At 58.1% G+C, this 21,039-nt stretch overlaps 1 protein-coding gene across 1 annotated transcript in view; it reads left to right on the forward strand.

Moving 5' to 3' along the window:
- TCERG1L (transcription elongation regulator 1 like) overlaps nucleotides 1-21,039 on the forward strand; it is a 177,222-nt gene that overhangs the window by 39,652 nt on the left and 116,531 nt on the right. Inside the window, exon 4 of the mRNA XM_032882062.1 lies at nucleotides 2,322-2,504. Within this exon, the coding sequence (XP_032737953.1) occupies nucleotides 2,322-2,504 (183 nt within the window). The remainder of the gene's footprint in view (nucleotides 1-2,321; nucleotides 2,505-21,039) is intronic.

Genomic DNA, 21,039 nt, shown 5'->3' on the forward strand with positions numbered 1-21,039 from the left:
TATGATCCAGCAGGCACATTCCTTGGTATTTACCCAAATAGAGAACCTGCGTCCAAACAAAAACATGTGCGCACATGTTTATAGCTGTTTTATTCATAATTGCAAAAACTTGGAAGCAAGTAGGATGTTCTGCAGTAGCTGAGTGCATAAGTGAATGGTGGCCCCTCCAGATGACGGAGGTGATAAAAGGAAAGGACCTATCTTGCCAAGAAAAGACAGAGACTTCAGTCATACATTGCTAAGTGGAAGAAGCCAGTCTGGAAAGTCTACATAATGTCTGATTCCAATTATACGACATCCTGGAAAAGGGCAAACTGTAGAGACAATAAAAAGGTCTGTGGTTGTGGGGGTGCGGCTGTGGGGGCGGGGGATGAACAGGCAGGACACAGGATTTTAGGACAGCGATGCTCTTCTGTATTCTGTGTTCTGCTCTATGATGGGAATGCATGGCAGTCTGGCTTTGGCAAAGATCAGAAATGCACAACACAACCACAAACATGCTGTCTGCGGGGGCTTCGGTCAGCAACAATGTATCAGTTTGGGGTCATCAGTCGTAACAGGTACTCCGCTCCCACTGATATGGGACTGTGAGCATGGTGGGGGCGGGGTGGGGGTAGGGGTGTGGCAGAGTACATGCCAACTCTCTGTACTTTCTGCTCCACTTTTCTGTACACTTGAACTGACTCTATAAAAATTAAGTTACGTTTTTAAAATTTGTATATGCCCATCAAAGGGGATTTGAATACTGTGGAAAGACAAGCAAAGACAGACTGATAGGATCTGGCTGAGTGTAGCCAGGACCCAGCTGGCCCCCGTTCCTGTCTGTCACCAGCAAAGCAGGCAGGGTGCTACTTGAGATGATGGCAGAGCTTCCCCGCCCCTGCACCCCACCCCTCCTGGCAGCTGCATGCCCCTTTGTGCCTGCAAGGCACAGTCGTCCCCCTTTCCCCACACGCACACTTCCTCATCCCTGCCCCTCCACTCCACCTCCCTGATCTCCTTGCAGCTTCTGGAACACACTGGACTGGCGCCTGCCTCAGACCCTTTGCACTTCCCCACCCCTCCTCGGCCAGCTCTTCCATTCTCGCCTCCTGCAGGCTGTCAACTGTGACTTCTCTTCCCAGGGCAGACCTTCCTGACAACCCCATGTAAAGATGGAGCCCGCCTACCAATTCCCAGTCCTTTTTCTTCCTTGCTTTACTTTTCTGCGTTGTGCCCATCAACCTATAACACAAAGCAAATAAGCGAGGGAAGTATATGCCATGTGTCTTATGGTGGACACCTAGTCAACCCAATAAAGCATTGTTGACTGAATGGCTATGTGGTGTAGAAATAGAAATGATTTTGTCAGTTGCTTTGTTTTCTGAACACACCGCGAGCTGCCCCCTGTGGCACTGGGTGTTCTTCCTTGTGGGGTTCTACCTGCTGCTCAGCGTCTCACTGGCTGGACGCACCACCGTTAGTAAAAGCATCTGCCCTTTGCTGCTTTTTCCAGTCTCCCACCACAAACCTGTATCTGAAGGCATTGGGCATGTGGGCGAATTCTAGGAAGGGAAACATTAGATTAAAGTTGTAAACTGTACTAACATTTTTAAGACTCATTTCCAGATTGCTTTCCAGAGCTTGCACCATCCGTGTGAGCTGGTAGTTACAGACTATTTCTTAGAAACTGCAATTATTTAGGGACCAAAGAGTCCTTTTAAATAACAACTTTACAGAAAAGGCAGAGACAGAAGCAAAGTTTCAAGTGTTTCCAGTTCTGCCAGGAAAGACCAGCTGAATTGTAGGCTTGGGGCCCGGCTCCTCACAAGGGGCTGCCCAGGCTGATGTGAGGTCGAGGTTCTCCCTGCAGGGACCGGGCTCGGTGGCAGCCTCGTCCTCAGGGATCAGCTGAGCCTCCTCTCCACCCCGACCCAGGCTGCCTTCTCCTCTGAGCCCACCTCCCACCTTTCTGTGCTCCTGTCTTGCCCTCCCCCTCCCTCGCTGCTCCGAGGAACGGTGTGCTTGTCACCACCACCCCTGGTTACACAGATACCTCATGACCTCCGCAGCCAGGGGCTCAGGCACGTGTGTCTCCCGCTAAGCCTTGTGACTCACCGGACGTCACATAGCGGTGTGCATGTGCTCTGCACAATCAGTGTTTGGACAGATTGAGAACTCAGCCTGGGTATTTCTGGGATATTGGCACATGGCATGGGTTTCCAAGAAATGGGTTAGTGCTGCCCTTGTTTTCTGGGTGAGGATATGCTGCATCGTGGAATGGCGCCTCCCCGGTGGACACCGGGCATTCCCGTGATGACCTCCCTGTCCGTTTTCTGCAGGTGGTTGTCACAACAGCCTGAAGCCTGTTAGCAGCACCCCCGGCATTGCCATCACCGCCACGGCTGCCGTGGTGTCCATGGACCCAGAGGGACTTGGGGGCCCCTCCCCCTCCAGCGTGCAGCCCTGCCACTTCCTGACCTTGGCACCCATCAAGATACCCCTGAGGACCGCCCCCTTCTCTGGTAAGCACAGAGCATGGGCTCTCAAAGCCTGGAGCTGGTTCAGAGCTCACCGTGTGGGGAACAAGGCAGGAGCCAGCCTGCCTCTGGCTTGGTGCCTGGATCACGTGCCGAGGGGCTCCCTGGGAGGGACATGCCGTGGGGTCACCCAGGTTTTGCCCCCCTTCATGCTCCTCAACCCCACTGAAGATGGTCTTGCTAACTCGGACTGGGTGTTTCCTGCTGTGAGACCAAGTTTGAAGTTTGTATTCAGAGAAGCGAGGCTTCCGTTTGCTAAGTTTTTAGGGGGAGTAATGTAGTCAGTGAGAGAGTCAAGATACCCAGAGGTGTGTGGTTTCCCTACGTGGAGCTCAGAAGGAAGCAAAGGCAGCACACCAGGAAAGGGCTGAGCATCTAAGTTAGTAAAACACAAAAAAAGTGCAATGCTGGGACTCACTAAGTCACACCCCACCCCTGGGCTTGCTGGCTGGCTCATTCTGAACACGAGGCAGGGACCTCGGGAAGCCCCAGACGCGTGGCTGACTGTGAGGGGCGTGGGTGGCCACAGAGGTCCTCGGCTTCCTTAATGCACGCGTGTGCTCTTCTGGGAGGCCTCCAGGACGAACATGGGGCTGGTAGACACTTCGGAGCCCGAGTGGTGCCGTGATGTGTGTTTGGGGGCTCAGCAGAGAGAGGGAGGGCCCTCGGTCGTGCACTGGTTGCAACTCTGTTGTCCGTGTGTGTGTTCACAGATGTAGGTGTGTGTCTGTTAATGGTGACCGCACACCGTGTGTCCAAGCCACCCGTGAACGTGAGCTTAGGTCCTTCCCTTAAGTGTAGCAAAAGCAACGTGGACTTGGAATGAGCCTTCGGTAGGTGCTCAGACCCAGAGAGCTGGAACTGCTGCTTGAGTGTTAGGTTTGCTTGTGACACGGGAGACCCGAATGGAAGTTCCATGGGTTCTAGCATTAATCAGGTGCTAGAATTCTAAAGTTACCATGATGTCCTCAATCACTAGGTTATCAGTAGCAGGAAACATCACCAGATTGTGAGACACGTGCGCACACATCCAAGTTCATGGGAGAAAGAGGAATAACACAGTTTTGTTCTTTTCCTGTTTTGGTTTGCTGACATTGTTCTGGAAAATCAGATGCGGTCTTGGGCGTCCGTATTTCTCTATTGGCTTGATAAATGAGTCGGCCAGTAGAACATTGTATTCTCAAGAACAAAATCTTATTTCTATTTTAAGCTGTTAGTGAACATGCATTTAGGGTGTGATGGCGAAATGAATAAAACACATGAATAATCTCTCGTGTGCAACATAATTTACAGCTGCGTCAAGATTTCCGTTAAAATCCATCAGTTCATTGGCATTTATTAAGGATGACTTACTGTTTTCCAAGAAAATTAATCTTAGAGGGAACCCAAACCCATGTACCCCAGGGGTGGTTTCACTTTCCATGCCTCGTATGATTTATAAAGTGACATAATAATTAGGTGTCTCTCTGTGTTTGCATTTTATAAGGTGCTATAATCAAATTTGCTGTAATGTGCATTCAGTTAGAGGACCAGGGTGTCAACGTGATCAGTCTTGTAGGTAACCACTGTAATGTGCCCATCAGGAAGAAGGAAAGGGGGTACTCCATGGGGCAGCTTCTAGGCCCCTAATGTGTTGATTCGAAAACTGAGCACTGTAGCAGAGGGACCCGGTGGCAATTGAAGTAAAGGAGGAGTCAGTGCCTGGTCCAGACACACGACCCCAGCCTCCGTCCGAGCTCTGTGCCCACGTCTGACACCAGCAGTGTCTGTGGTCCGACCCGGAGTGTCCCTGCTAAGTGGGTCCTTTGGGAGATCTGGCCACCTTGCAGTCTGCCCCTGGCAGTGTCCGCTGGACATCGGCAGAACACATCTGGGTGAGACTGGCCATGCCTGTGATGAGCCATTTCCAGGATTTCCTTGAGAACTTTCTGAGAACCGTGGCTCGGAGGAGCCTGAGCCAACGGTCTGTCCCTCAGAGCTCCTGTGAATCGCGGTCAGTGGCTCCATAGAATGAGACTCATTGAGGTCAAGGAGTTTCGAGGGCAATGAGTGTTCTTGATGCTGGGGAATTCCTGCCACCCTGCAAAACAGGCACCTGAGGGGGGCCGGATGGGGAGGAGGGCTGAGCGGGGCTGAGACAGAACCGTGTCCCCGCAAAGCCGATTTCACCGACCAAGAAAAACGCACCTGTCTGTGAAATGTGCTCCATATTGAAAATGATTTTACAAAAGCATGTGAATCTTAATTTATCTACGGGTGAATAATCTTGTTTTTTTTCAGAGAATTCCCAAATTTGGTGAAGGACTAGACTCATTTATTTATGCCCCTGCTTGGTCCTGAGAGCCCTCAAAGCTTCGAGACCCTGTGGGGAGCAACTCTCGGCTTCTCGCCCAGGGCAGATGGCTGGTGACGGCTGAAGGCATTTTTTTGGTTGTCAAAAGTTGGGGGGTTCTACTGGGATCTGGTGGGCAGAGGCTGGGGAGACAGACACACACCCCACAACACCCCGGACGGCCCCCACGATGAGGAATCATGTAGCTCAAGATGTTAGTAGTGCTTCTGTCGAGAGGCCCCGGTTTAGATTCTAGAACTCCCCTTAGCGATGTGTGGAAACCTGTGCTGGTGCGTGAATCAGCTCACCGGGGAGCGTCAGCAATCCAGCAGCAGAAGGACCCCGAAGGAGGTAGGCATATCGCGGGAAAGGAGATCAGCTGGGAGAGTCGCACTTAATTATATGCCTTCAGCCCGATTGAACATTTCAAATAGGACCCTGTATTTGAAGAGCCCCACGAGCTGGTCTGCGCTTGTCCCGAATTGGGCTGCGCAGGCGGCGGGCCTCTGTCCGTCCCCTTCCCCGGCCTGTAGGTCCCGTGTGGTGGGGCTGTGTCTGCCTGTCCTCCCCCAGCCTGCACCGGGCCCAGGCCGTGCTCCTTCCCTCTGCTTCCTTCAGCATTTCCCCAAGGGCCCATCTCCGTCCTGCATGACCGGTTCTGTCATTCACACCATCTCTGCCTCTGCCAGTGTTTGTCACACTTCTGCTCCTGAGTCAGGGGTGACGTAGACGGGAGGGAAGGCAGAGTGGGGGCAGGGCCTGGAGATGCTGAGTCCCTGCCCTGTGTGGGCAGCATGGGCCACCACCTGAGGGCCTGTGCCCGCGGCTGGAGCTCCAGGAGAGTCATTTCCTCCTGTCCTCCTTTCCGCTCTGTCCTCCTGTCTTTCTGTCCTCCTGTCCACGGGCTTGCACGCTGATGTAGCCGCTCCGTTAAATGTCAGAGCTCAAGTGGGAGAAGGAAGCGTTCGGAGAAAGACGGATCTTGAATCGTAGTTCCTTCCTAGTTTCTAAGGAAACAGGAGCTTTTGGGGGGAGCCTGCGGTGCGCAGTGGAAGTCATCTCTGCGGGCCACCGGGGCTCGCACCTGCCGGCCTGCCTGCCACCTCCGTCCCCCGCCCCCTGGGGGTCACCATGCCGCAGGGCTCTGGCGCTGCTCAGAGCTGAGGAAATAAAGGAAGGGATTCTAATTTTTTTAAGACTGATGGTTGTTCGTTTTAAAACTTGGCCCACACTTTGCAAGCATTCAAGTGAAAAAGGTAAAAGATGAGTGATCGTTACGGCCGCTCGTAGAGCGGCTGGCGGTCGAACACAACTATTAAAAAGTACCATCTGTCTCGGAAGCCATCTACCACCTGTTCTTCTGCTTCCAGAACTATCGAATGGTTTAACTTTTACATTTTGTCCTGCCGCCGAACAGCTGGGAAGTGACTCTTCTCGTTTCTGTCAGAGGGAGGGCTCATCGAGGCCCCATCCCAAGCCGGGGAAGCCCCCACACCACACCTGCCCTCGTGAGCGACACCCGCTCCTGCCAGCACGGGTTCGCCACAGGAAGCCGGCCACCGGGGGAGGAAGGCTCTTCTCTTCCCACCAGGAATTACTTCCTCCTCCGCTGTAATCAAAAATGTCATCAGGCATATTCACACCTTAGAGATTTTCCAAGACAAAAATGCTCCTAACAGGGAAATCGCTGGCGCTCCCAAGTGTCTGGCTTCCGTGAGGCACAGGAGTCCCTAACACGGGGATTGCGCTGCTTTCCCCAGAAGTACTGGTTTACACAGGCAGAAGGGCTCTGTGTCCCGTGAGCTCCTGAAGGGCCGAGCTGCCGTTTGCCGGGTCGGCCTCACTACTAGAGACGGCGCAGGTCTCCCCAAACGGAGACCCCAAAGCGGGGATCCAGAGGGGCTGCCGGGATCGGCTCCCGCGGTGAGTCCTGAGAGTGAGCGCACCTGCTGTGGCGCATGCCTCTCGGGAAGGCCCCTCGGGCTGTCTCCCCGCCAGCCTGCTCCCCTCCCACCGCCCGTTTCCGGCTCCCGGAGCCGCCTGCACCCCCGCTGCGATCCACTCCTTCCTTGAAAAGAAACGTCGGAAACCCACCGCCCGCACGGAAGCACGTGTGTGTTTATGCCGCTGTAGAGAGCGCCAGCACCGTAGAGCCCAAACACTGCCGCTGGGCCCGAGAACGTGGACGTTCCCGCACCCCCCCGTGCCCTGGGAGCCCCGACTCCTGACTACCCGCTGGGGGACTCACTCTCCCGAACATGTGCAAGTCGCCGCTTCACTGGGTTCTGGAAGACTCTTACCATGTAAGTATCGTCTCCAAACAATGCGCCGTGTGATTGAGGCTTTTCCGAATTTTACTAAGTATCATAATCCACACACTCTTCTGTGATGCCTTTTCTGCTCAGGGTGACAGTTTTGTTGCTGTTTGTTTCTTTACACCGTCCCATGGATGCTCGGAGTTCTAGGGCGATCGCGTGCCCTCGGTAAAGCCTGCGTTCGTTAGCAGAAATCCATGCTGTATGTCCCGTGTTCTGCTGCTGCTGGGCGTCTGGGCTGTTTCCTAAAATGCCAAGCGTGGTGGTTCCCTCCTGCTGGTATGCGGGGGGTGGGGGCGTGTGTACACAGGACTCTACAGTGACCCAGACGGCTTCTTTCCAGTACCCCAAACCCTCTGCTCGACGGTAACTCACCCAGCCTTTTCTCCCAGGCCCGTGTCTCCCTTGAGCGCCCTGTTGATGGGTCTGGTTTCCCGCTGGGCACCTGCTCTGATGGTCGTGTCTCCAACGGCACTTTCCCTTTAAAGGGAGTATTGGTTCCCAGCCCGCAGTCGTGCTCATAAAAGCAGAACATGAGAACGGTTCTCCTGCAGCCTGCTGGGTAAATCCCGTTCTTCCCAAGGACCTGCCTCAGTCTGCCTGAAGGGGGTCAGCCTTGGTCCACTGGCCTTCACCCTCCTGACACCGGCCCCCAAGTCAACCTTCCCCATCCAGGCCAGCACCACCGGCAGACTCTGGCTGCTGCATTCCGTCTCTCTGCTCCCACCACGCCCTTTCATATAAGCCGTCTTCCTCATGGGGCATGTGAGTCACTGCTGGGGCTGGTCTCGGGACGCTGGGAGCAAACCCCAGGCTTCTACCCAGAGTCCCTGGGACCCACAGTGTGTGCCCTAGCGTGCGCTTCAGCTGCTTCTTGCCCCAGGGCCTTTGCACTGGCTGCTACTTCTGTCTTCAGCTCCTCTCCCAGCGCGGCACATGCAGGTTACTCTTCCATCATTCGGGCCTCGGCTCTGAGACCCGAGCAGCACCTCTGGAGTAAACCCCGTCTCACCGGCTTACTGACTTCCAGCCTCGCTCATTGTCCAGAATCCTCCTCGCTGTCTGTTTCAGGCTTAGTGTGTCTCCGCCCTCCCAATCCTGAACGTTAGCTCCAGGAGAGCGGCGGCTTTCTGGGTCTCACTCACCCCGAGTCTAGTTCTGAGGCTGGCGCTCGGGGCACAGCTATCTCCCAGCCCCTCTTTGCTGAGTGAGGCCCAGCCAGGGACAGCGGTGTCATTTAGGAGAGGTGATGGGCTGCTCCGAAGGTGTCCATCCCACACCCCACCACACCCAGCCGAAGCCACAGGCTCACGGTGCAGGGAACCTTCTTCCCGTCTCAGACTTTCTCAGTGGGGTTTGGGGCCAGAAATGGCTCCTGAAATGTCTGCTCAGCATTGATGGTGAGGGACTTCTCAGGATTGGTCACACCTAAAATCTGCATTCTTGCAAGATTGGAATTTCCCAGTATCCCAGACTTTCACCGTGAAAAGGCTCTGGGACCCCATGTGACCGAGCCCATTCCTTAAAGCTGAGAGCCAGGGTAGGAAGCTGGGGAGGTCCCCTTACCTCTGTGCTGGGGCTCAGAAGGGCGGAGTCAGCTGGTTCCCTGCCCCCCTGTCCAAGGGCCTGGCAGGTTTTTCTAGTGCACCACCCGCCCTCTGCCCTGCCCTCCCGCCAGCCAGTCACACTCAGGGTCGGAGCCATTGTGCTAAAATCAGTGATCAGGACTCTGGAGGTGGGGCCACCGGCACCGAGGGGACATTGACCACATCCAGCCCTGTGGCCGGGTTCCCCTGCTCCAAGGGCCTTCATCCAGAGTCTGTGGCCAGCCCCAGCAGAGGAGGGCAGAAAGCCACACTCACACGCTCACACACAGCATGGGCACTGTAGGAACCCCGCGGCAGACCTGGTGATCTCCTAGGGGCCATCATTACAGGAGAGCCTGGAAGGGCCATGAGGAGGTCAGGCTGCTCTGAGACACAGCAGTGAGACAGGAGCCACATGGTGGCAGTGGCTTTGATGGAACGCATGCTCCGAGGAGGCCTGGTTGCTGTAGCCACGGGCCTGCGCATTGTCTCGGGGGCCTCGCTGGGACCGGAGCACCCCGATCCCTCCCGGGCATGGGCCGTTCACTCCTGCTGTGCTGGATTTCAGCACCGTGGGGAAGACCATCCACGGCCGGTGGCCGGTGGCCAGCATCGAGGCCGTGGGAAGGGACCCTGATGTGCACTCGCTGGAGGCAGCTGGTCTGGGGCACACCCAGAAGGATCTCTGAGCTGAGCTGCTTTGGTCTGAGGTCTCAAACAGACCTCTTTGGTGAGACCACCAAAAGATCCAGGCCACACAAACGTTGTGGGTAAATGCAGGTGCATGCTGGTCTCATTTATTGTAGGGATTTGGAAAGTGCCAGGAGAACAGCATTCAGTAAGATGGAGAGACGGCATTTTACTGCCTGTGCTCTTCTTTGTAGGTCACATTTCTGACAGTGTGGCCTGGGCACCTCCCCTGATTCAACCCTAATAACAGCTTTCCCAACAGCCAGATTTCTGGCACAACCTAGAAACTGAGGCATGCAGAGGACGGAAGTCCTCTGGGCACGCAGGCGGACAGCTGTTGCAAAGTTCACGCTCTCTCCTGGCTCTGGAGGTGGCTGGGCAGACCTTGGGTGGGACTGGAAGAGAGCAGAGGGGTGGTCGAGAGCCTGACCCAGCCTGGGGGGCCTCTGCCTGCAGGACTGTGGTCACTGGAGCAGCAGACGGTGGGAGGACAAGGTCGTGCAGAGGTGAGATGAATGCGAGAAGGGAGGAAGGGCAGGCGAGGGGAGAACGGGATAGAAAAATCGAGGTTTGCTGTCAGTGTGGACCGGCAAGCCCCAACACTGGACTTGGGGGCCACGACAGAGGGTGGTTGGGGACCCAGGCCAAGGTGCAGAGGACTGAGGGTGTGTCAGTGCAGATGGTGGGAGATCCCACGAGGGGGAGGGCTGCTGTCCATGTCCTCCTGGAATTCTCGGGGACCCCGTGCATCCTCACACAGACCCACAGACTGTCAGCACACTGATGCTGTGACATGTGACACACTGGAGCATTTGGCCCGTCCTCTGCTGTCCGAGGCCTGAGCAGCCCGGCAGGGGTGCTCACGTCGACCCGAGATGCCGCAGCCAGGGAGGCCGTGCAGGGGTGGGGCAGTCTGCACGCTCAGCACGGTCCTCGGTCACAAGAACACAAGTGGGAGCTGGGGAAGCCATTCAGCAGAAAAAGACAGGAGCTGTTGAAATGCTGTGTCAGTGGTTGAAGGTTTATAAGCGTCAGCGACGAGGTGTGCTCTGTCTCTGTCTCTGTCTCAACACCCGCAAGCGAGCCAACTGCTCATTTCCCTACAAAGGCAGTTAGACATCTGGCGGCCCCCTCATCCGAGAGGAGCCGTCCGGGCGCTGCCTTGGAGCCGGCCACCAGCAAGTGTGCGTTCACTGTTCCTCCTGCTTCCCAGGAAGGGTGTCCGGACAGCTGTGCTCAGACAGAGTCCAAACAGCGTCCACGGCCGTCTCCCGGGATTGCGGTCCTCACGACGCGGGCGCGCCGGCTGTCTCTCCATCTGGAGGGAAGGGTGGTCGCGTGCACTGAGCATTCCCCTGTGGCCAGAGTTTCTGTTTTAAGTGTTCCTGGTGGGTATTTATCGGCCACAAAAACAGTCCGAACCCAACCACCGTTTCGTCCATGGCGCTTTCCCTCCTGCCCTGCTGCGGGTGCTGCTGCCCCGCACACCTGGGTGCTGTCCTCAGACAGTTTTGTCCTGAACGAGGAGTGTGCTAGTCGACTTTGTCACCCAGTTGGTCGGGGACCCCCGTAGACCGTGGGTCACGAGCGTGAGGCACAGAACACTGCGACTTCCCAAGGCCACGTGGGCCCACGTGGTGCCGGCGGGGGTGGTGGGGAGGCCCAGTGTGACGGCATGACCTTGAGCTTAGCGCTCAGCCCCTCAGCTCATCTCGCTGGAGTCCAGCAAGGCCAGAGTGGAGTGGGAAGAGCGAGTCCGCGCCTCTGCAGCCCGGCCCCATGCCCTGGACTGTGGCTCGGCTGGGACACCTTCTGCTGCAAGAGCCACTCATGCTCCCGGGAACTCACCCCTCCTCCTGACCCTCGTCCTTTCCCTGCTCCGTGTTACTTCAGGTGTGTGATAGTGCAGGGCTGGTGGCCACCTAGGGTCCCAGGCTCTCCCAGCACCATGTCCCCATGTGACAGGGCCTGTCCAGGGATGGGCTGCAGGACCGCCCTCATGAGAAAGGGGGACCTCAGAAAGGAGCAGGTGCCTGACTTCTAACTGCTGTGCTTTCCACCCGTGCCTCTTTCCGTGGCCTTTCCTTTCTTTCCGTTCACGCCCACCCCCATTTCTGGAAGTCCGGTGGAGCGCTGACCTTGTCCATGGCATCTGCCGTGACCCCTCTCAGCCACCAGCCTCATTCTGTGCTTGCCTAACCCGCCCCTCCCCTGGCCGCGGATTGTTGACAAGTGTGCCTCATCTCCCCGTGGGGACCGTCCGCAGGGCCGGGCCCGCAGTGCTGCACCCCACTCGGCACTCAGCACGGCTCCTGGGCACACAGCCGTGGCTTGGAGGATTTCCTAGGCCAGACACTCTACCCGTCATTAGTGTGGCTCCTGAAATTATCCCGTGTCCTGAGATAGCCCCTCCCTTGTTTATGCAGCGTGTCCAGAACGTGGTCCTTTCCTCTTATTTGCCTGTGAAGATGGTCTTTGCAACCTAAGGAGGAAATAGCCCAGGTCCTCAGGGCCCATTTCCTCCTACAGGCGACCTCGGTTTCTCCGGTCTGCTCAGTTCCCTGAACCGTGCGCCCCGGCACTGCCTCACTCAGGGACATGCACGAGCTCATGGCTCCTTCGCAGTCCCACGGTGTCATCCGAACGCATCTCTGTGCTGCCCGCTGGACGGACATTGGTGCTGCTCCCGTGGCATCCGGCCTAACACAGAGTCCAGAAGGACTGACCTTCCACACGCTGGGAAGCGGCCCTGTAACCCCGTGTGCTAAATGTGGGCTGGGGGGGACCCGGACGGCCAAGCACAAGGTGGAAATGTCCTCCCACTCCAAGGGGTAAAACCGGAACCGTGCGTGTGGAGCCGGGAGGGCAGAGCCTCAGAGCCGGGGAGACCCGCCTGCGGGAGGCACAGAGGAGCCCGCTGCTTCTGCTGGAGGAATGGCTCCTCATCTGTGGAAGGGGCTGACCCCACGGTCCAGACCCCACCCGGCCCTGCCTGCAGCCCAGCCCGAGGAAGCTTTCTGACTCTTCTGTGGTCAGGGCAGCGGTCAGCGCTGGCGAGACACCCGCGAGGTCTCTGCCCGCTCTGCTGCACGCTCCGACGGCCCCACGGTCCCCTTCGGCAGCTGGGGCTCCGGCTGGCCCAGCCCCCCAGATCGAAGACCTCCCTGGCCCATGCTCAGAACCATCTCCCATGGACAACTTCCAGACGTTTTTCCTCTTGGCTCCTGAGTGAGGCTAACGTGCGGAGTTTTTAGAGTCAAAACCCACAAAACGTAGAGTGACCTGTCAGCCGTTCAGACGTTCACACAGCAAGTGCCCGGTCGCCGCCACCTTCCAGCTCCAGAACACCTTCCTCACCCCCAAAATCCCGGACCCTGTGGACCGGCCCCTCCTCTCACTGCCGCCCCCCGGCCGGTCCCAGCCGGCATCTGAGCCGCTGCCTCACGGGTCGCCTGCCCTGCCGGTTCCGCGTGCGCACACAGAGCGGGGCCCTGTGTGATGGCGCGTCCGGGCCTCAGGTGTCTCTCCTCATTCTGGGGGCATCTCCTGGGGTGGGAAGGGTTTGTTTCCTGGAGGACGGCCGGGACTGTCCCGTGCGTCTGCTCGGCTCTGCGCTTTTTCTTTGTTGGAGGATTTTACGTAATAATAGTTTTCTATTCACATGACTATTTAAGTTTTCTTTATTTCCCTACATCACTTTGGGCCAATTTCTTCTTCCCTGGCATTTGTCCTTTGCTTCTGAACTCCCAGATTCACACGGTAAAGGTCTTCCCAGGGTTCTCGTTTCTGTCGTGCCCGCACAGCTGCGCTCTAGAAAGATTTTGTGGTAGAATGACGGTTACCTTCTGTGTGCCCCGGCCAGTCTGCCGTGTCTGGTTGGGGCACCGAGACGCACACTGTCCCCATCGAGCCCACGAAGACACACATGTCAGCACCTCCTCCTGCAGCCCATCCTCCCCTTTGCCTCTGCCCAGCTCCGGCTCCGACCCCAGTTCCAGCAGGAAGGGCACCCACGGGCCAGAACAGCTCTGGGCACAGCGGGCATCTTCTGTCCCTTCACACCGTGGCAGTCCCGGTGACGGTGGCCTCCAGTTTAGGTGTTGGTGAACCAAAGACATCTTTTTTGGCTGTTGTTTTCCTCTTCACTATATCTTTCCTAGATTTCCCCAATTATTAAAGTGATTAATGTTCACTTGGAAAATAATCCAGGAGCGTTGAAAGTGAGAAAGTTAAAGTTGCCCATAATCCCTGGGCCTCTGTGAAGCGTGGAGACATTTCTTGTTGCTAGGAACAATGGTGAGCCTGTGGGATTAGCCCGCGTTCGGGGTTGCACCCCGTGCCCGGCTCCCGCCCTTCCCTTCCACGTCACCGTCATACACGCTGCAGACGCTGGGGGAAACCCAGGCAGACGGCGGGGCCGGTGGTGCTTGTGGGTGGCCTCTCGGGGGGTCCTTTGGGGGCCGGGTGGGCTCCGCTGGCTTGCTGTCGGGTGTGCAGGCAGGATGCGCTCCCCGCGTCTTCCGTCGGCTCGGCGGGGCCCGCACTCCAGCCCGCTCACCCTCGTGGTCAGGCGAGTCCTAACCCATGCGGCTCTGATCTCTCCCTGCAGCTGTGCCGGCGCTGGAGCGGGGCCTGGGTGCGGCGTCGGTGCTGGCTGCTGGGCAGGTGCGCGCTGCTTTCTGCCAGGGCAGCTCTCCCCACAGGGTGAACGCCAGGGTCTGGATCATTCCAGGAGCCGGGGCAGAGGACTGTCCACTGTCCCCAGGTTCTCCAGAGCTGGCAGACAGCTCGTGTGTTCCTGGACGGGTTTGGAAGGGCAGGAGGACATGGCTCACGGGGCCCCTCTAAACCTTCCCTCGGCGCACATGAGCGTGTGGGTGCTGCCCGGCCACCGTGAGGCCAGCGAGCGAGTGTGAGTCAGTGTGCTGACGTTTCCACTGGGGACGTATGTGGCTTGGTCATCGACACAGGTGGTAGGAGCCCTTACAGAAAGAGGGTCGATGGTGTAGAAGAGGGAGGCTGTGCTGCGGACGAGGGCTGGCAGGCAGGCAGCAGGGGCGACTGTGAGACTTTGCCTGGCGGGCACCTGGCGGGCATCTGGAGGCTTCATTACGAAGCTTGTGATCAAACAGCAAGGGGCTTGAACTTACCACACAAGCCGTCCAGTCTGCATCGATTACGGGATGTAGCCGTCATCCTCGTGTTGCAGAATTGGCAAGTTTGGTGAAGACTCGTGTGGACAGCGAAAACACACCTACGAGGGAAAGACCCTGGTGAGTAAGTAAGCGGAGCCTCAGAAGAGACCTTCCTCCCAGGAAGACACACGGCGGCCAACAAGCACGTGAAAAGATGCCCGGTGCTGTGAAGCCGTCAGGGAGCGGGAATCCCAGCCTCTGCGAAGGCACTTGGCACCCACTGGCTGGCCGGAAGGGAAGGGCTGGGTGGTGACCCGCAGCCGGTGGGGGTGTGAAGAGACTGGGCCCCCTCGTGGGCTGGTGAGTGCAGAACAGGGACGACGGCCTGACAGCGCCTCGGGTGCTCTGACAGACCACAGGCTCCACGGCTTCCCTTCTAGAATATTCTCAAGAGGGGAAGACCTCTGTCCACACAAAAGCATGTGTGCGAGTGCTCGTAGCAGCATTACCGACGAGAGTGGAAGAGTGGACACACCGGATGTCCAGGAAGTACTGACACGGGCCACAACACGGAGGGACCTCGGGCACGTGATGCTCCATGAGCCAAGCCCATCGCAGAACCACAGTGGACGGTTGGTCTGTACGAAACGTCCAGAGCTAGCACATCCGCCAAGACAGAAAGTAGAACCTTAGAGGCTGTGAAGGGTAGAGGACAAGGCGGGGAGGTCGGGGAGAAGGGGCGTGGTTGCTAGTGGGCGCGGCGGTTCTTTCGGGGTGACCGTGTGCACGGCTGATTGTGCTGATGGCTTCGACCCTCGAGGCTGACACCACCGGCTCTGCTCAGGGGGTGAATCCGTCTTAAGAAAGCCGTTACGGGAAAACGAATACGTACGGAGCACACACTTCGTTTCCAGCCCCCACACGCCACCTTGCCGGTGGGGGGCACAGCCTGCACCGCCAGGCCCCCGAATACAGTGGGAGCGAAAACCGCTTCAGATCCCGCCACTTGAACGCCCCTCCTGGGGAGAGAGCCAGAGTGGTCTGTCAGGTCGGCTAATTTCAGTAATTTTCTATTTGAATGTTTTCAAGTAATTTTGAGCTCTTGCCCGGTAGCTTTGCAAATCTGCGTGACTGTGGCCGTCATCTTGTCAGAGGCCTGGGCTGCTTGCGAAGGGAGCCTGGGCTGCAGGGGGAGGTCTCAGGCCTCAGACCCTTCACTGCCCTTCTGTGTTGGTCTCGCCGTCGTGACATTCCAGCTTCCTCCCCAGGATCAGGCAAAGGGGTTCCTGGGCAGCTGGGATGGAGGCATGGGGTACAGATGAGGGCCTGTGGGTCTGGGAGAGGGAGGGATAGGATACAGGTGAGGGCCTGGGGGATGGAGACATGGGGGAGGGCAGGAGAGAGAGCTGGAGGGCAGTGCAGGCCTCTGATGCCCTGGGATCGGGGTGGGGGGAGATGCTGAGTCTGGCTCTGGGGGCTGTTCTTCGCAGGTGGCAGGGGGAGGGGATCCTGACTGGCCCTTACTCCCCAGCCCACGCAACGTGAGTCGTCACCTGGTTCAAGGAGAGGGGCGTCCCGCAGGGAGAATCTGGTGTCCGAATGACACACACCCCGTGGGATCACGCGACGTCCTCAGACACATTTTAGTAACTGGTAAATCTCTGCTTTTGAAAGTGATCTCGTTATTTTCTCAAATGCACATAAAATTATTTGAGTTATTTTCGTCATGTTTACAGAGCATTTTCTAAATCCTTTTCTGGTAGCGGCAGCACGGGAAGGTGACCTGCGCTCTGGCTCTGCTGGCAGCGGCGCGGCCCCCGCTGAGCCTGTGGAAGGCCTTCCGCTGTCGCCCAGAGCAGTGGGCACCTTGCCTCGACAACAGAGCCCGCGTGTGTCAGTATTTTATTTATTTCCTCTTCTTCAGTCCGAAGAGCTGTCTGTCCTGTGTCTGTGTCTGTGTCTGTGTCAGGTCCTGTCCTCGTCGTGGGGCCGAGCACTCCCAGAGATGAGCTGAGGCCGGGGTGGAGACACTCGCCAGCTCACGCTGTTGCCCTGAAAGCAAACTCCTTCTCAGGAAGGTTCGGGCGAGAATGTGTCTCTGCCCAGTGAGTCAGGGCACCCTGGGCCCGGAGCAAGGGGTCCCTGGCCTCCGTCCTCGCTGACACACGGGCTCTGGGCTTCCAGGCTCCTCCTGCAGATGGTCCTCCCCGGCTCCGGACCCCAGGGCCCCCGCATCTGCTGGCCTTCCTGTGGTGCTTTCTGGAGAGTGTTTGAGCTGCCGGCCTCCCAGAGCTGTGGACCCACCATCACAGCCGCTCACGTGGGAAGCCACACGCACACGGGCTTCCACGACGAACTTTCTTAACCCTCCCCTGAAAGAGCACGGGGATCCGAGACCTGGTGTTTGTGCCCAGAATTCACGTTCCGCTGGTTGGCTCCACGGCCCCCGCAGGCTGATGTCTGCTCACACGTGCCAGAATGTGTGTGCCAGTGAGTGTGAGCTGTAGGGTGTGTGGGCGGGTGTGAGGGTACCTGGGAGTCCCTCGTGCATGTGGGTGTGATTTTGGCCACACAGGTGGCTGGGTGACCTCAGTGCCCCGGGGCAGGGCGGGGGATGGAAGGGAGTAGCTCCGGGAAGCGCATCTGCAAGCCTGGAGGACAGTGAAGGGACAGGCTTGGGCCAATGCAGGAAGCGCTGCGGGAGAGGGTGTCTCAGGTGACCTGGGCTGACAGCACTATGGGACGTGTCCTCGTCCCTGAGGACCCGCACTCATTCGTGCTTCCTTCCGGCATCTTCGTTCCACCCGTCTTCAGGGGACAAAGAAACCTTGCCCAGGACTGGTTCTGTGCCCTAGGGGTCCTGTGGCTCCTCAAGGCCGCTTCCGGGGGGACGTCCCCAGGGCAGAGACAGCACAGTGTGGTCAGGCCAGGCCCAGCAGCGACACTGACCCGCATGCGCGTACGGCACCGTGGGATGATGGGCAGGAACGCGCAGCTGTGATTCGCCCCAGCTCGTGCATGGTAACGCTTACGGGTGTCAACACTTGATTTACAGTCACTGGCAGAAGCGAATTTACACAGGACGCTGGGCCTGCCTGACACGAGGCAGGTGGGAGCACCGACTGGTGCCCGCTGCTGCTAGCACAGGAGGCGGGCTGAGCGCCGCGTCGTGAGGGGTTCAGGTCAGGCTTGCCTCTCAGCGGAGGGTGCCGTGGCCTTGTCCCCGCTCTGCGTTGTCGGACCCGCGTCGGCCTCCCTGTACACCTCTCAGAGGTTGAGCCATGGCCCTGGAGCGCCGGCTGGAGGGGGAGTCGGGAGAGGATGCTTGTGAGTCAGTCTGAGCCCAGGCTGCCGGCCCCCAAGTCCCGGCAGTGCCCCGGGAGGGACAGAGGGCCTGCAGCTGGGAGGGCGTCTCACCCTCGGGTGGTCCTGCCTGAGGGACAGAGGGTGGGTGCTAGTCTCCCCCGTGGGCCAAGCCCCTTGCCACTGCTCGGAGGTGGGCAGCATCCCTGGGGCGGCCTCTAGTTCCAGCCTCCTCAGGCAGGGAGGGCCCCGTGGAGAAGCGCTCTGCGGGGACAGGGCGGAGGATGGAGATGGGTGTTTATGGGTCCCCCAACTCTTTTTTTCTTCACACCATCTGTCCCCAATGGGCAAACACCCCCTAGCTCTCCCTGCCGCTGGCTTGCCCATCACTTCCAGGGCCACATGCACACCGTGGTGGGCCGCCCAGACCACGTGGTTTCCAAGCCTGCCTCCCCTTGGTGCCCAATATCAGGCCCTGGCCTGGTGTGCAGGCCTCTCTGGGCCCCGCCCCTGCTGCCCTCACCCACCTGTCTCCACCCTCATGCTCTAGGATCTACGTCAGCATCTACATCTCTCAGGACGCCCTCGCCTCTCTCCACGGTGGTCCTGGAGGCTCTTGTCCAGCCTCGAACTCTGAGCTGGCCTCACCTCCAGAAAGCCTTCCTGAGCACCCCTCCCGCCACCTCTGCGCCGAGCACCCCGGGCCGTGCTGGGTCGTCTGTCACCATGAATCACGCCCTGTCAGTCCCCCGCTGGACGGGGAGCCCCGAGGGCATCTGCCCCCCCAGATGTCCTGCCGGATTGCTAGCCCAGCCTTCCAGAGGCCCCCACCTCACAGCTCCCTCCAGACGACAGCGGCTGCGAACATCCCCAGAGTTCAGGGCCACCCCTGGGTCCCTCCCACTGTGCAAACTGCGGTCCCGGTCCTGGGGGGGGATGTGCTGTTTCACTGTTACTCAGGAAGGACCTAGGAGCCGCTCTGGGAAGCGCCCCCACCCTGGTTTGCGCTGCTGCCGTGGAAGGCGGCTGGAGAAGGCCAGTGTCCCAGGCCCTGGGGAGGGCGCAGGGCTGCGGCGGTGGCTGTGGCAGTGGCTCTCGCACAGGGAGGGGTGCGGGGCTCGGGCAGGGCTGGCTGGTGCACTTCACATGCGGAATTACTGTCGGCGCCCTGGAAGCTAGAGCCCGTGTAAACCTCTCACAGCGTTTTTCAAACTTATTATCTTAAGCCTATTAGCAAGCCATGATGCCGGCTGTTATTTCCAGAAATAATTAATCATGGACCAACTAGAGGAATTCCAAAGAGGTTAAGCCGGCGGGGCTGCCTCGTGGATTAAATGCTGTAATTAATAGGCTCCTGCTGCCGCCGTTTGCCGGACGCTGTCCTCACGGTCCGCCACCCTCCAGCGTGAGGTGAGGCACGGTGCCCACTCCGTGCGCCGTGGCCGCTGTGCCTGGGAGACCCTCGGAGAGGACGCCAGGTCCCGCTGGACCCCCATCTCTGACGGGGAGGAGGGGACCAGAGTCGGGCTCACTCTGCATAACGTCCTTGGGACCAGGACGTGGTCAGGACCTCACTGGTCGGGACGTCACCCCTGCGGCCCCTGCCTGGGGCTTCTCTTCACCCTGTGTGCCCCGGGGGACCCTGCAGGACCTTCTTCTTTCCTCTGTGGCCATGGCCACTCCTGCTCCCTGTGTCACTGCCCCAAGGCCAGAGTGTCTTGGAATGGAAGACACCTGATCCCACCTGTGGTCGAGAGAAGGGAGATGTGCCGGGTCTCTTGTGATTCCCCCTCTGCCTGGGGGAATGGCCCTGAGCATCTACACAGGGACTGAGCTGGGCTGGGACCCTGGACCCTGCAGCCTATGGTGCTCTCGAGGCCACACTGATGACTTGTCCAGAGGGAAAGCACTTTCACGCTGTGCCATGATCTCTGTGGCCAGGAGACGGAGAAGCCCTCCCACAGTCGTCTTGAGCAGAGCCTATCCAGGACGTGGCCTCACATCCCTGAGGCCAAGTCCAGGCTGGGGTTCATGGGGAAGGCAACACTGTGTGCTAGTTGGTGGCCGTCTGCTCCAGAGCCTGGTAGCCATCCCCTGTACCCCCACTTGGTGACTCCTCCTCTGTCCCTCAAGCCACCACACTTCAGATGACCTTTGCAGGCTGCCAAGAGTGCCCTCCCTCATGAGGTGCCCCCTTTGCACAGCTACCTTGTGGGGGACTTCCCGCTGACCCCGAGCCCCAGGGAGAGCACATGCATCTTGCAGGGTGGGGTGTGTCTGGTGCTTCTGTTTCCCGTGGCTCTGACTTCAGACCTTTACACATTTATGCTCATTCACACACCTGTGCTGGTGAGGACAGAGGCTGTGGTGAAGAGTGAGGGTCTCCTGCCCCAGGGACCTCGCACCCCCCCTCCAGAAGCGGCTTCTCTCAGTGGCTTCTACTTTTATTTTCTGTCTTGCATTTTTGACAGTAAGTTTTGCACTCTGACTTTGCACTCATGTATTTATTTCTTCATCTGTCCATTTTAGAGGATGTCTATTGGCATCATACAACAGATGAAGATTGTGGCTTATTGTCTGTGGCTTCATGATGGACTCGTGAGCTTTTGCTGACTGGCAAACCATCCCAGTGTGTGGTGGCTTCAACGAGTGGCCACTTACTTAACTCACAATGTTTTAGGTCAGCAGTTTGGTCTGGGTTCAGGCAGATGGTTCTTCCGCCGATACAGTGCTCTTAAAAAGTGTGTGGGTTTCCTATGTATTAGATCCAACAACAGACCTCTAAGAGTTACAGTGACTATAGGATTAGCCCTTTGCAGGATTATCCCTGCAAGTTGTCTTACAAGATTTTTACTTTTCTTTCCTTCCTTTCTTCCTCCCTTCCTTCCTTTGCTTTGTTTCCTCTTCTTTCTTTTAGAGAAAGGGCATGAGTGGGGGGAGGACAGAGGGAGAGAATCTCCAGCAGGCTGCACACCCAGCACAGAGCCCAACGTGGGGCTCAATCTCATGACCCTGAGATCATGACCTGAGCCAACAGCAGGAGTTGGATACTCCACCAATGGCACCCCCCCACCCAGCACCCGTCTTATGAGACTTGCTGTCTGGCTCACAGACAGGCCCAGCCTCCCCAAGGTCTGGCAGTGGCTCCCCAGAACTTCC

Source organism: Lontra canadensis, unplaced genomic scaffold (genome assembly GCF_010015895.1).
Source record: "Lontra canadensis isolate GAN:19392208 unplaced genomic scaffold, GSC_riverotter_1.0 scaffold79, whole genome shotgun sequence".
Taxonomy (NCBI): Eukaryota; Metazoa; Chordata; class Mammalia; order Carnivora; family Mustelidae; genus Lontra; species Lontra canadensis.